At 36.6% G+C, this 16,726-nt stretch overlaps 1 protein-coding gene across 1 annotated transcript; it reads right to left on the reverse strand.

Moving 5' to 3' along the window:
• Positions 1 to 935: 935 nt before the first annotated feature.
• Positions 936 to 15,277, reverse strand: PTAC3 (plastid transcriptionally active 3). The gene is made up of 13 exons (XM_085733444.1): positions 14,807 to 15,277; positions 13,718 to 13,889; positions 13,391 to 13,608; positions 12,698 to 12,758; positions 12,420 to 12,492; positions 6,595 to 6,672; positions 5,327 to 5,484; positions 4,724 to 4,892; positions 3,645 to 4,110; positions 3,134 to 3,544; positions 2,696 to 2,899; positions 1,488 to 1,621; positions 936 to 1,347 (listed from the first exon to the last, which is right to left on the reverse strand). The coding sequence occupies exons 1-13, from the start codon at positions 15,131 to 15,133 to the stop codon at positions 1,164 to 1,166; spliced, it is 2,655 nt and encodes an 884-aa protein (XP_085589570.1). The 5' UTR covers positions 15,134 to 15,277; the 3' UTR covers positions 936 to 1,163.
• Between the last annotated feature and the right edge of the window lie 1,449 nt (positions 15,278 to 16,726).

Consider the following 16,726-nt stretch of genomic DNA (forward strand, 5'->3'; position numbering starts at 1 on the left):
AATGGAAGCCTCTCTGACCAATAATATAAATGATTTAATTCATATACACTTCCGGTGTTAAGAGTTTTCGGCAAACTAATCGTAATTCTTAGATCATTAGAAACATTTGATTTTTATCATAATAACTTCTAAAGTCACATACATGATTGATTGCGATGTGCTGATTTAGTGCATGAAAATAAACTCTACTATAAAAAGGATGAAATATTGATTTGAAAATGAAATGATGTATTAGGCAAAAGGATTTATTTGTTAGTTGAAGCTCCATGAAGTTGAAATCCAATTGACTTGAAGCTAAGTGGAATTTCAACTGGCACCACATCCACCGATCCACATGGTTTAATTTATCAACTTAGTCAAAAAGTTATTATTCTTCTACAAACTTAAACCCTTGTGATGAAAAGTAAAGCTATCACACATCATTAAAAATTGAAAAGAGAAAAAGTAGAGAGATGGTGAACTATATAATAAACGGCGTAGTACAAAAATTGATATAAAAAAAGTGGTACAAAAAACAATGGGTTAAATAGTTTATGTTCAAAAGTAGGTTTATTGTAACTTAGCTTGGATTTAGTCTATGTGCATTGCAATGAACCTTTAAACAGACCAAAAACAATGTGAAGATTCAACTTAGGAATCTTGTGAGTGGATTAATGACAATGCTTTCCCAGAAACAATGTAAAAATTCATCTTAGGAGTCTTGCGATTAAAATTTCATGGTATAACATTCTTCAAGAATGATTAAATATAGAATACATGCTGCAGAATCTATCTCGCTCTAGTGGTGACTCAATGAAAGGCGATGTTTATGAAGCTTGTTTGTAACGACTTTTTTTAGTGAGAAGGACCTGGCAAATTGATGTTTGGCCAGGACGTGAATAAAATCTGGCCAAATATGATTTCAACTAAAATTTAAACTTGGAAGACACCAAACAAACAAAACAATTAAACTCTGATTCTCCCAAACAATTCATCCAGAACTGAAACTCATTAACCACTTGAATTCGATCACTTAGTTACTCATTAACCACTGATTCTATACATTAACAGCTCTACTTAAAATTTGCACAAGACTACAACAATGAAATAATTATTATTACATGACAATCAACCACTACCACTCTCTTTTCCCGTGTAAAATATTACAACATGAAGGTATAATATTACAATTCTGCATCCATGCTACCATTTGAAGCAATGTCAATCCCCTGTTTAGCAGAAATCACCCTGTCTAGAGTCTGGTCTGAAACCGAGATCCCCGTGGTCTCCAAGTCTGCCACAACGGCAACAGCTGCATCTAGTTCCCCAAGATCAAGGCAGAGAGAGATGACCTCGTCATAAAGCGGTCTGCAACATAGGGGAAAGAAGGGAAAACGTCAGCTAGAATGCAACAAAGATATCAAGAGTTTTGTTGGCAACGAGTGAGTCTCTCTATTCTTGGAGACTTCAACTACAAAAGTCTTGTTATATAAAGAAAATAGAGTTACCTCCCAAACTTATAACCAAGACTATGAGTTGTCTGCAAAATTGTCAAGAAAGCTGAAGGTAGAGGCGCACTTATAGCCGCACGCAAGATCACGGCACAATCACCAATAGTTGGCTTCCCTCCCAATTGTATGACCTGAATAATACAGCCAAATTATGAATATATCTCAATTATGATTTGATATATAAGTCAAATTTCAAAATTGAATGAAATATGCACTATGCTTGAACAGGAACCTACAAGCAGATACATAGACTTCAATGCAGTCTTTTTCTTTTATACTTAATGCCAGACATAAATAAATATCACATTATAACCACTCCGAGTATTTATAAATTCATATTTGAAGCAGCATAAAATCATTCCTTCTAGAGTAGCTGATAATACGAATAATAAAAGTCTGTTATAGACTTTTCAAGTTCCTTTTAGATTTTCTTCTTGATCAATGACGGCCGCTGCATTATCACCATACTTAATCATTACGCCATAGCCAACTTTTAGTTCTTTACACGTACTTTCAGTACAGCTCCGCTATTTCTTTTTTATTCAATTTTTCCAAAGGTGTCTTTACTACTGCTTAATTATGGCAACATCAATGTCACCACTATAACAAGCATATCTTCAATTATCTGCTCCTATTACACATTAATTCACGGGCTTAGCTGTTCAAATTCAAATAAGTTTGAAGTTAAATCATATAATTTTTTGCTCAGTCCAAAGGTTGGAGTAAAACAATAATGCGTTCACAACCAAAAAACCAGCAATTGCAACAAAAAAGATCATCTATTTTTGGACTGGTGTTGTTTTCATCTATATAAGATGTACCAAATATAATGGCTATCCTATATATGCCATTAACCAATACATAAATGGTAATGATGCTTTAATGGATCTTTCTCACAATATATTTACATAAAAGATTCCTTTAGTTTTATGATATTTCAGAATTGAGTGAATGAATAAACTCAGAAATCGGAAGCATACACTGAAACTTTAAAAGTTTACAGAGTAAGCAACTTCACTTAAACTCTTGAAATACAGGAACTTCCACAAAAAGTTTAAATAGTTTTCATTTTATTCACATGGAGAGGCAGCGATTCTTAAATATGCCTCTTAGAATTTAGAAACCAAGGCATCCTACCATTTCAAACCAATTCAACAAGAGGAAAGCTTGCAATAAAAAAAAAAAATCCAGGTTAAGTTACTTGCCTTCTGCATAACTTTGATTGCCAATTCGACTTCCCATTCCTGTGACCATCTATGAGGAGGTCTGTTCTTCAGTTCTATCTCCCATGTCCATCCCCAAGCATCTGCTAAGGTATACATGTCTGATACATCAAACACTCTTCGATTCCTCATTTCCTTAAATGCCTCAAATATGTCCAAAGGAAACCAATCATCGTCGGCATCATCCTGTAAGGAAACAACTTCAGGTTCTCAAACAACGTCAAAGTATTCAAATGTAATGCTGCAACAAAGAGTAAAATAATGTAACATGAAATTCAAGCTCAAGGTCCAAAACAGACTCAGCCTCTCATGCATGATCCCTCAAGGTCCAAAAAAACAAATCATCCTGATTGTCAACCCAACCCCCCAACCAACCAGAACATGTGTAAAGAAAAAGAAGACACCAAGGGATTATCATACCTCGACCATATTCCGTCTTGATCTTCTTCTTCTTGACTTTTTAGAAGTGGCAGAGGGTTCGTCAGAATCTTTCAACAGCTGGACTCCAATCATTTGAAGGGGTTTTTTAGATTCAACTTCCTTTTCCTTTATCCTCTCTACATCTTGGTTCTCTACTGGTGCTACTTCCTCTTCTACCTGTTCTACTTCCTCCTCCTCATCCTCATCTGCTTCATCATCTTCAGCCTCTTTTGCATCATCCCCTACAACATCAATATAATCTTGAACATCAGGGGACTCTGATTCACCTTCATCCATTGCATTTCCATTATCACCATTTAAGCCTTCTCCTAAGAAGCGACGTTTCCAATACTCTGTATTTCCTTCCTCCAGCTTTATGCGTGAGATCAATGCATCCAGCTCTTCATCCACCTGCAACATGAACCATATTTAAGTTTAGGCGTTATATATTAAAGATCAAGATGGCAGACAAAAGAAAACGGCATTCAGGCACAACAGATAAAGAATCAACCTCTTCTTCTTCCTCTTCAACGGGAGGAACCCAAAGCGGCCGACCACGAGATTGATTTATTCTCCTTGCTTTCTGAACACGCTGGTAAAGAACATTTCTGGTTCCATCGATTGGTAAACCTTGTGCTTCTAGTTCTTCCTTCAATTCATTCACAAGCATTTTACTAGCGGCCTTAGGCTTTAATGCATTCTGTTCAGGCCCCTTTATGATTTTCTTTAGCCACTCGATCACTCTAACATAATCGGATTCAGATGCACCATCCCCTAAAGCTACAATTCCTTCATACTGCAACTTCTTCAGAAGCTTCTTATGGTAGACCTTCTTCTCCTCAAGGCATCTTTGTTTGAAGGAAGTCTCCATTGGGTTTGAATATATAAATCCATCAGCATCAGGATCTAGAGGTGTTTTACCACTTCGAGGCACCCACCGTTTGCGCTCTCCAGTAAGGCCACCTTCTTCAACATATCTGTTTCAATAAATAGCAAATTTGCAATCAAGACATCAACAAACATAAATCAATATAATAATATGTACTTAGTCAATTAGCCCATTAACTAATATATACTAGACCAGCGGTAGGGTGTGCCTGCATTAAATAGAAAGAAAGGAAACCAAAATAAAAAAGTTTGAAAATTTTCTAGCTAGAAAAATTTCAGGAGCTTCTTCAGACCATTACTAGGATTCTGGTCTGCCTATTTTGCCAATAGTCCAATATTGGGTACTACAGAGATTCAGAATTTTATAGTATAACGCTGGGTCTAGTGGACATATTGGCCTGCACCAAATGCGAAAGCTATAGAAACACAATTTACCATCACAGGGTAAAATAACAATCACTAGGTAGGAATATTAGTGACACTATTCTTGGACAGTAAAAAACAGTTGAGATGAAGCCTTGATAAAAACTAAAAATGACGAGTCAGTTCATTATAATAATTTCAATTTGGGGTTTGGTGACCTGGCCAAGAATAAGCAATAAAAGTATGTGCAAAAATAAATAAAATTAAAAACTTAGACGATAATAGTATTAAAATACATAAATACAAAATAACAACTATTTCCTAACATAAAAATAATACCTAGCAATATAATCAATCTCATAACCAAGGTCAGCCTCTTCTTGTAAAGGTTCAATCCATGAGCTCACTAATGTCCGGTATTTTCTGCTCAAGATCATTGCCCGTGGGGGGATTTGCTGGTTATCGTTGGCCATAGCCTCTAATGCTTCAAGCATGTCAATAATCCTTCCTATAGTAAAAAAAAATGTGTACTGGCTTGTGTCAAAGCATTCCCGGATTTGGTCGTAAATATCTATAAACAATTTATGACACTGCATATTGAACTCCATAGACAATTACATTTACCATGACCATTATCCATAATAATGTAAATTATCTGTCTCACCACATAAGCAACAAAATGTAAGAAAATAGCTTCTCAAGGAAATGATCATATCTTGTGGAAGCAAACCTTCTACACAAGATGAAATAGCATATTACCCTTCAACTACTAAGTATACCATGAAAATAATTCTTTCAGCTGAACGTATTTTACACCCTATAGAATGCATGCCTCAAAGTCTCTAACATTTTGTACAAGATATTAATGAAATATTAAATTCTTTAACAATAAAGACAACAACTCTAAGAATGAATAAAAATAAATAACCAGTATAATCATACCTTCCCGACACAATGCCCGAAGGTACAAAGAAAGAGGATCTCCGTGGTTCCCGTCCATATGTAGAATTTCCGTACCCCCTTCAAAGTTTTTAAGTGCTCGGAAATGCCTGACAGCTTCTCGTACTACACAGTACTTGGTAAAACACTCCACTAACAGCCTACAGAGACACCAGTCCACAGGGTTACTTAGTCACGGGTGCAAAGTAAAACTCCTCGTAGAAGGAAGTATCACTAAAATCTATACATCAAAGCAGGACACCACATGACTTCTGAATTTAAATAGAGCAAAAAATCCTAACCTTAACACTCCCCCACCACCAACACTTTCACACAGATTATGATGAATTACTTGTTATTTTTTTTTTTGTATTTTAGCAAACACTTTTTCCACAAAAGGGAAAGTAGCTCAAACTTCCATAGAAAATATTTAAAATAATAATTAAATTAAAAAAAATATATATTCTAATTTTTAACATACTCCCTCCGGTCACATATATAAGCAAAAAAGTACTTTTTAGGTTCATTGAATACATAATGTATTTGGTCTATATATAGTCCAAATACATTAAGTATTGAATGAATCTAAAAAGTACTTTTTTGCTTATATATGTGACCGGAGGGAGTAATAACTAATTTGAAGTAAATTAAAGTATTCATAGTGGCAGACAGTGGTGTATTATTTGAATAAAAATTGTATTAAAAAATAATTTATATAAGATTGCATAAGTTTATCCTTTTATATCAATATATCTGCTAATTTTTCTGAATAATAGTCTTAGTAGCAGACTGTGGTGTGCGGTCTTTGTGTGGTTACCCTCTGGAATGTATAGTTAGAGAGGAATGCTCACATTTTCAAGGAGTCTCTTAGCGCATACAGTTGTTGGGCTTAAGGTTCATATTTATGGCCTCAATTGTAGCTTCACTCAATGTTGTTTTAATGGAAATCTCAAAACTGATATTCAATAGCTTTGTGATACTCTATAGCCTCATTGCTGATATCTTTTATACTCAGTGGTTTAACTTTGAAGAACCTTCCCCAAGTTTATATTCCCTCTTTGACGATGTTTCTTCTTTTATACAAAGACTCGCATATTAAAGCTTCAGCTGATTATAACTTCTAATATTTTTCAAATAATTCAGCTACAAATACCAATGAATACAGCCAATAAAAAGGCCAAATTTTATACTAATGAATTCAAATTATTCGACATTCAATATGCTAAAATGGTCAGGTTCGTAAAAGAAAAATAATAAATAATGTATCTTACGCATGGGTCTTCACATTTGGCTGTACGCGCTTATGATCTTCAACCATCATGCCAAGCAACTCAGCGACATCTTGAACTCTACAAGCCAAACGGAAACAAGTTTGATTAGATCACATCAACAAATCCAATTCAATCCAGGAAATATTCAATTTAAGAAATCCAATGGGGACCTGTTAGAGTATAGATAGAGGCTAAGCTTGTATTAGTTAAAATAAGATTAAGCTTGTAATAGTTCATTAACTAGTCTTAAGCTCTAGTCTATCAGATTGTGACACTTGTCACAATCTCAAGCTTATCCCTTTCATCTATATAAACTCTTTGTAACTCTCAGATTCATTCAATACAACAGAATATTATTTCTCTCTTCTCTCTTTCTCTCTCTCTCTTCTTTCTAACAAACTCTGTAACTAACTGAACCTTCAAGGTTCATCAATGGCGGTTTCAGTCTCTAATATGGTATCTTGAGCTTTTTCTTCGATCCAACCATGTCTTCGTCTTCGCCTATCAACAACTCTGAACCGCAACGCGTCACCGCAGCGGCCTCGAAGAACTTCAAGCAAGTCATCTCCGTCAAACTTGACGAAACGAACTATCTCCAATGGAAGCAGCAGGTAGAAGGCGTGTTGCGCGGCACAAAAATGGTGCGTCATGTTGTTTCGCCGCAGATTCCGCCGGTTTTCCTCAACGACGCGGCGCGTGAAGCCGGAACTGAGAATCCGGCGTACACCGAATGGGAAGAGCAAGATTCGTTGCTCTGTACGTGGATCCTCTCCACGATCTCGTCTTCTCTACTATCGCGATTTGTTCGACTTCGCTTTTCGCATCAGGTATGGGATGAAGTTCACACTTACTGCTACACTCAGATGCGAACTAGGTCAAGGCAACTTCGTTCTGAACTTAGAACAATTACGAAAGGAACGCGCTCGATTACCGAGTTTATTGCTCGTATTCGTTCAATCTCAGAATCTCTCATGTCCATAGGTGATCCTGTACCTCACCGAGATCTGATTGAAACTGTTCTTGAAGCGTTACCGGAGGAATTCAATCCAATTGTTGCCACTGTTAACAGTCAAGCAGAAGTTATCTCTCTGGATGAGTTAGAATCTCAGCTTCTTACTCAAGAAGCACGCAACGAAAAATTCAAGAAAGCGTTAGTTGGTGAAACTGCTTCTGTTAACTTGACACATGCTGAAAACTCTGGTGAAAAGAATGGTCATACTCAATCTCCAACTGGCTCCTATCCTGATCAGCAACTCAACTTCTCTGGTAATCCTACTGGTAATAATTCATCTCAGTACTATAACCCTAATTTTGGTGGCAGAAGTGGGTCTAGAGGCAGAGGCTTTCGTGGTGGTCGCTCTAGAGGAAGAGGAGGACGTAATTTTGGCAGAGGAAGTGTTCAGTGTCAAATCTGCTATAAGATGGGTCATGATGCCAGTATCTGCTATCACAGACTCTCTGTGCCTCCTCAGTATGAAGGATATGGTAGTTTTGGTGCCCTTGGAGGTAACTTTGGAAGTGGCTATGGTCCTGCAAATGGCTTTGGGACTCCTTCAAATGTCTGGATGCAAGGTGCTGGTCAGAGAAACCTCTCCTATGGTGCACCCAGAGCTTCTATTCCTCCTCAGTTTGGCAACTCTAGGCCTCCTGCTCCTCAAGCCTACATAACTGGAAACGAGTCCACCAGTTCTAATTCATTCAACAATGGCTGGTACCCTGACTCTGGTGCCACCCATCATGTTACTCCTGATGCCAACAACCTCATGGATGCTGCTTCATTCTCAGGTTCTGACCAGATGTACATTGGAAACGGTCAAGGTTTGGCTATCAACTCCATAGGCTCAATGAGTTTTCCTTCTCCCTTCTCTCCTAACACTACTCTTATACTTAACAATTTACTGCATGTCCCTTCAATAACCAAAAATCTGGTTAGTGTCAGTCAATTTTGTAAAGACAATAATGTTTTCTTTGAGTTTCACTCTAACCTTTGCTATGTTAAATCTCAGGATTCTACTAAAATCCTTCTAAAGGGTCATCTGGGAGATGATGGTCTCTACCAATTTGATCAGCCATCTGTGCCTTCTGTGTCAAGAACTGCTTCTTCAAGCTCTAGTGCCACCTCTGCTCTTCCTTCACATATTTCCTCTCTTCCTTCTAGCTTTTCTTTATCTAGGTCCCAATGTAATAATGGAAGTGTGTACACTCCAACTCATACTAGTAGTAATACTGATAGTTCTAATCTTCTTTCATTGTATAAAGTCTGGCATAACAGACTAGGTCACCCACATCATGAGGTGGTTAGAAGTGTTATGAAATTGTGTAATCAACAATTGCCTAATAAAAGTTTCACAGATTTTTGTTCAGCTTGCTGTTTGGGTAAATCTCACAGATTACCTTCTGTTTCATCCAAAACTGTCTATAATAAACCTTTTGAACTCATTTTTTGTGATTTGTGGGGTCCTGCTTCTGTTGAGTCACATGGGGGTTACTCTTATTTCTTAACTTGTGTAGATGCTTACTCTAGATATACCTGGATATTCCCTCTTAAGCTGAAATCTCACACACTCCTCACATTCCAGAATTTTAAAACTATGGTTGAACTTCAATATAATCTTCCTATAAAATCTGTTCAAACTGATGGTGGTGGAGAATTTCGTCCCTTTACCCAATTCCTAACAAATTTAGGGATTACACATAGGCTTACCTGTCCCCACACCCATCATCAGAATGGCTCTGTGGAAAGAAAGCATAGGCACATAGTAGAAACTGGCCTAACGCTCCTTGCCAATGCCAAGCTACCTCTACACTATTGGGATCATGCCTTCTTAACTGCCACCTACCTCATAAACAGGTTGCCTTCACCCATTCTCAACAACAAATCCCCATTTTTCATTCTTCATCTTCAAATTCCTGATTACAAATTTTTAAAAAGCTTTGGCTGTTCATGCTTTCCCCTTACCAGACCCTACAACAATCACAAACTAGAATTGCGTTCAAAAGAGTGTGTGTTTCTTGGATATTCACCCTCTCATAAGGGATACAAATGCTTAGATCCTACAGGCAGAATGTTTATCTCAAAGGATGTTATATTCAATGAGTATAAATTTCCCTACTCTGAGTTATTCACTTCTGGTCAATCTTCCCCATCACCTACGACCAATTCTGACTACAATCCTTTGCCTTCCTTTATGTTTCACTCAAATAACAAACAAGGTTCTACAACTCAGCCATCATCTACTCATACTGCTAGTTCTCATTCTTCATTTTCTGAAACACCTGCTAATACTTCTCAATCAAGTCCATCTCATCCACATCATAGTATCCAGGACAATCATTCTTCTCCTCATTCTAATCACCACAATATCCCACCTGGACCTATTTTTAATCCCCCACCTATTTCTACTCTTCCTCCCTCACCATCCCACAATGTCAGTCCATCTCCCTCCTCCCACTCCAATAATACTTCTCATAATATTTCTGCTGGACCTGTCACCAATCAACCCCTAAATCAGGCTGAACCTCACCGTATTCACCCTAATAATACTCACTCTATGGCAACAAGAGCAAAACATGGAATTGTTCAAAAAAGGAAGCATCCCACTCTGCTCCTTACTCATATTGAGCCTACTGGGTACAGACAAGCCATGAAACAGCCTCAGTGGCTGCAAGCTATGCAGCTTGAACATGAAGCTTTGATGAAAAATAACACTTGGACTCTTGTTCCTCTACCTGCTGGCAGACAAGCAGTGGGATGTAAATGGGTGTTTAGAGTTAAACAAAATCCTGATGGGAGCATAAATAAGTACAAGGCAAGATTGGTTGCCAAAGGGTTTCATCAAATGCCTGGCTTTGATTATAAAGAAACCTTTTCACCAGTGGTAAAGCCAGTAACTGTGAGGAGTGTGCTGACACTAGCAGTCACAAACAAGTGGTGTATTCAACAACTGGATGTGAACAATGCCTTTTTAAATGGCTATTTAGAGGAAGAAGTGTACATGACACAACCACCTGGGTTTGAAACAGATGATCCCTCCTTAGTGTGTAAACTGCATAAAGCATTATATGGGTTAAAACAGGCCCCAAGAGCATGGTTTGAAAGGCTAAGATCTACTTTGCTAAAGCTGGGTTTCTGCTCTAGTAAGTGTGACCCATCTCTGTTCATCCTACATGCTAATCAGCACAGTACCTTCATGCTAGTTTATGTTGATGATATAATCATCACAGGCAGCTCTCCTTCCTTGATCCAGCAACTGGTTAAAAAGTTAAATGCAGAATTTTCTCTAAAGGATCTAGGCCAGCTTGATTACTTCTTAGGTATTGAGGTGCATCATTCAGAGAGTGGGTATCTTCTCTTGTCTCAGACAAAGTACATACAAGACTTGTTAGCTAAAGCAAATATGGCAAATGCAAATGGAATTGCTTCCCCTATGGCCTCCAGTACAAAACTAACAAAGTATGGCTCAAATCATGTATCTGACCCTACATTTTTCAGGTCAATAGTAGGTGGCCTACAGTATGTCACTGTTACTAGACCTGAAATCTCCTACTCAGTTAATAAAGTCTGTCAATTTCTATCAGCACCTCTAGAGGATCACTGGAAAGCTGTTAAAAGGATCCTCAGATACTTAAAAGGCACCATTCATCATGGTCTTCTTATCAAACCTGCACCTATGCATCAACCTCTGTCTCTAACTGCCTTTTGTGATGCTGACTGGGCTTCTGACCCAGATGATAGAAGAAGCACCTCAGGTGCTTGTATTCTTCTGGGGCCAAACCTCATATCTTGGTGGGCAAAGAAACAAACACTGGTTGCAAGGTCCAGTGCGGAAGCTGAATACAGAAGTCTGGCTCAAGCTTCTGCTGAAGTTTTGTGGGTGCAATCTCTCCTTAAAGAACTGAAGGTTCCTACAACAATTCCTCAAATATTTTGTGACAACTTGAGCACTGTGTCACTGGCTCATAACCCTGTTCTTCATTCAAGAACAAAGCACATGGAGCTGGACATCTTTTTTGTCAGAGAGAAAGTCATCAGCAAGGATCTGGTTGTTTCTGACATACCTGCACAATACCAACTGGCAGATATCCTTACCAAGCCCCTCTCTGCTTCTAGGTTCTTGGAGCTCAGAGACAAACTAAGGGTGTCAGACCCCATTAGTTTGAGGGGGGACTGTTAGAGTATAGATAGAGGCTAAGCTTGTATTAGTTAAAATAAGATTAAGCTTGTAATAGTTCATTAACTAGTCTTAAGCTCTAGTCTATCAGATTGTGACACTTGTCACAATCTCAAGCTTATCCCTTTCATCTATATAAACTCTTTGTAACTCTCAGATTCATTCAATACAACAGAATATTATTTCTCTCTTCTCTCTTTCTCTCTCTCTCTTCTTTCTAACAAACTCTGTAACTAACTGAACCTTCAAGGTTCATCAATGGCGGTTTCAGTCTCTAATAGGACCTCAATGCAGTGTTCTTGAATGGCTATAGCAGCGCTATAGCCTAGCGGAATTTAAACAAACCACTGTTGTTCGACAATTTAGCACAAAGTGTTCTCAAAAAGCAGTTATATCATCACTACAGCACTATAATGTAGCAGAAATTGAACAGATTTTTATTTTTCAGGATTGACAACACTGCCTCAACTATTAAACTATGCCAGGTGATAGGAGTCAGAATCAAACTCCAAACATGGACTGTGGAGATATCGACAAATAAAAAGGTAGAATATGATGATTAAAGAAAAATTCTAAACTGTTCAAGAACAAAGATTGTCATGCAATAATGTTGCCTTTTGCCAATTGTTGGCCATGGACATGCAACAAACTAACCTGTCATAAGAGTCAGCTCTAGTATAAGCTTGAATGACCCAATTGTATGTTTCTGTATCAGGCTTCATATAATCTGTAGCGAATGAATTAAAGATAATTCACCTCAGATGTAGTTCATAATGGAGAAATAGGCTATATCAATCTAGAAAAGGGCGCACTTATCCCGAACAATATTCATACGTAATTGAAGAAATGAAAAAGAGAAGAAAATTGAAATTTAAAAAGAAGTATTTCACAAGCAATAAGAAATAGAGAAAATAGAGAAGTGGAATTCAAACCTTCTCCATATTCCATGTTCTCAAATGTTGTAAAGGCTATTTCAGGTATTCCGCAGGTAGCCTATTTAATTTGAAAGAAGTAATATTAAGAAAGAAAAAACATAACACAATCAGCCAGGTCAAGACCAAACACACTCATAATTTGTTTTTCCACAGCTAATTGAAATTTGAAAATTCGAAAAACTCAGCAGTTCACTTGAAAGACTGAAGCATGTAAAAGGGAAGTGACATTACACAGTATTCTATATCAGCAACCTTAACATATTTTACAGTCACAAAAAAACCACAATCCATGAAGCAAGGATTTGGTTGGTGTTTTCAGTATGGAATTCATCTAGATAATGACGTGTGTATCACAGCTAATACACATGAGTTAATTACTTAACACTCAAAATCAGTTGAGTACAGAGAAAAGTAATTGAACAACATGTATGATCCCTAAATATCTGCATCTCCATTTTAATAGTAAAAAAGCTATCTTGATCTATTTTCACCATTACATTTGCGACTAGAGACAATATACAATGTGAAAAACAATATGGAAATTATTGTATTTATTTATAAACAAGCGCGTATCAGTTTATTTAAAATGGAAAAGAAAAAAAATGTCACCTAATAGTTTCTACCCCCATTTTTATTGAGATATGAAACTGAATCTTAGAATTGCTCAATAAATAGATTGGGAAAGTTGACCTGCACAGAAAGTAGGCAATTAAAATGGAATGTTGTTGCCATTCGTCCAGCAGCTTCCATCTCGTACGAAATTTCCAAAGCATTAGAATGATCTCCAGCTTTGCAATCTTCCTCAATTAGGAGATCATAAACTTCATCAGTAGCCCTGAGGCCACCCTTAGCACCCTTCAAGAACACTTTGTTAGCATCTTCCAAATGCTTGTTCCGAACAAGTTCCTCTACATGACATAGGATAACAAACACACCATAAACCAGTCACTAACTTAAATAAAACAAAACCATCATCAACTGAGAGTGGAATGAATATCATGATAATCAAAATAATACCAATAAGAATTATCCAAGCATGACGAATATCATAATTTAGGTTCTCCATAGCTCCAAGTATCTCTAAACCTTTAGTTGAATGACCTTTAGACCCAAACAATCTCACCAATGCAACGAAAGTTTCATGAATTGGTCGAAGCCCTGCACCTAACTCCCTCCTTAACGAATCCATCTGCATAATATTTATTAATCAATAACTACGCCTTGTTTGGATAAACAACATAATTAAGTGCATATAGCACAAAGCCACAAACATTTATCATACAAGTGCTTATTTATAAGCTATTTCTATAACAAAATATAAAATAAATTATATTTCTATAACATTTATGATACGACTTGTTTCAGTACTTGCTATAATTTGTGTTTTCATAAGCTATCCTAAAGAGCTCATGTAAATAAGCTAGCTGAAAACAGCTTATGGACATGTCATAAGTTGTTTCCTCAAGTTCTTCCAAATAGTCTCACGAGTGCCTATGATACTAGATAACTACTAGATAAGTTCAAATAAGTCAATCCAAACAGATGCAAAATATAAATAAATTCAAATTGTTTCAATATTAGCTATAAGTTGTGTTTTCACAAGCTATCCTAAATAACTTATGTAAATAAGCTGAACACAGCTTATGGACATGTCATAAGTTGTTTTCTTTCCTCAAGTTCCTCCAAACAATCTCAAATTTGCTTACGCTACTAGATAAGTTCAAATAAGTCAATCCATACATACCGAAAAAAAAAAAAAAAAAAGTCAAACTTTTCTTACATTAGCTATAAGCTGTCTTCGTAAACTATCCTAAGCTGAAAACAACTTATAAACAAGCCATAAGATGTTTCTATAAGTTCATCCAAATAGTCTCAAAAGTACTAACTAGATAAGTTCAAATAAGTCGATTCAAACAAAAGCAAAATATAAATAAAGTCCAAGTGTCAAACATATCTTATATTGGCTACAAGTCCGTTTCATAAACTATCCTTTAGAGCTTATGAAAATAAGCTAAAAACTGTTTATGAAAATGTCATAAGATGTTTCTCTAAGTTCATCCAAAGAGTCTCACAAGTAAGCTGAAAACAAGTGAATTTAAACATTACCGCGGCTTGTTCATCGCCATTAAGAGCATAGGAAACAACCAAACCATGAAACGACCTAGGACCAGGACTCAAACCAGCAGCAATCATATCATACATAACTTGAGAAACTCCGGTTGAGTCACGGTTCCTAGCCCGGTTCATGAGCTCTTCCATGAAACTGAACCGGAGACTGTTCTCAAGTAAAGTGTCATCATCTTTCACTTGCTTCTTCTTTCTGGTCCGCTTCTCTGGAGAAGATAGCGCTGCTCGAACCGGTCCGGTTCGAGGAGTTAAGCGGTTTAATTTGAAGGGGATGTAAATGGAGCCGTAACTGTAACATGAATGCATGTGTATGGGTTTGAGTTTGAATGTGTAATGAGTTTTGGTTTGAGAGTTGAGAGAGTGAAGTGGTTATAGTGTTCAATGTCGGGAGAAAGAACAAAGCGCTCGTGTGTGTTGATGATGATAAGGAGATAGTACAGAAATTACGTTAATGATAAATGCTCTTCTCCCATCAAAAATCACTCCCTCCCAATTGGATGGACGAAAGTACCCATGCGTGACTTGAGTCGCGCTGCACAGTAGCGAAGCCAGGAATTTTATCGAGCTTGGGCAAAATTTTGACCGCAAATTCACATGACCGCAAATTCACATGTGACAATATATAAATAGTCATAAATCGAAATAAAATAGGCTCGTCATTTTGTCGATAAAAGTACAATTTGAAACAAGAGAGATGAAACATAATTTGTCAATAGTGTGCTAAATAAAATTAGGAGGTAAATGTCCTTTCTGAAACCTCTTTGCGGTGAATGTTCGAAGAATATCAACATGTGACTTGAATATCTCCCGCTCGGTGTAACATATCATCAAGTCATTTAACCACACATCATTGATCTTGTTGAAAACAATTATTTCTCACGGGCTTATAAGATTATTTTACCAGCTCCTTGACAGGGCTTGATAACTGGTGGACTTCCAACTTTTGAAATAAATTTTGTTACCATAAATTAAACGAGCAATGGAGTACGTATATATAGATTTTAATTTACGTGAGTATTAAGAATTTTTGTGAGTATTGAGTATTGGCTTGGGTGAATGGTATAATAGTTCATAGTTAAGGAAAATTATTTTAGTTAAGTCACTTCAATAATTTATTCTAAAAATTGATTATAGTAATCAATTTCAAATTCCAATGATATTGATTATAATATTTTATTACATTGATTAAACTAATTTTAGTGGTAATTTTATGAATTATTCATTTTTAGAATTTATAGTAGAATAGAAAATATAATAAAAATAAATAAAACAATGATAAGTTTTAGTGACAGCCGAAACCGTAGGTAGAAGTCCATAATGTTTATAAAATGTTCTCCTTAGAATTAACTACGTTTTGTCCGTAGGTAAAAGTGGAAAACATGCAATGACAACCATTTGACACTGACAGATAGATTTAGCTACGGAAATTTGCCCTATAGTGACGGATTTTGGCTGTCACTATAAGTCAAATTTCTTGTAAATTTCTTTTAGCGATACTAAGAAGGTATGGGTTGAGCCCGGGCGTATGCCCGGGCTAGCCGGGTGGTAAAAACGCCCATGGCGCTGCATGCTGTCATATAGAACTCACGCTGCCAAAAACATACCAGTTATTCTTATTCAAAATCAATATACGAAAATTCTCCAACCAAGTGCGATTTTCACCAAACTCAACATCAAATCACACAAATCAACAAGTAAGTGTTGCTTATCCTATTGCATTGCTTTTTTTTTTTTGTTGAAATTTTTTATTTTTCGTAGAAATTTTACATTTTTAGGTTTTTAGAAATTTGGTTTGCATGTTAGTTTTTAGGATTGTTAGTGAGAATTAAGTTAGAAATTGTAGTTTAGATGTTGTTTAGAATGCAATGTGGTAGTTTAGGGTTTAGAAGTTGATTAAAA

This window comes from Medicago sativa, chromosome 1 (assembly GCF_051527215.1).
Source record: "Medicago sativa cultivar Bolivia chromosome 1, Bolivia_mono, whole genome shotgun sequence".
Classification (NCBI taxonomy): domain Eukaryota; kingdom Viridiplantae; phylum Streptophyta; class Magnoliopsida; order Fabales; family Fabaceae; genus Medicago; species Medicago sativa.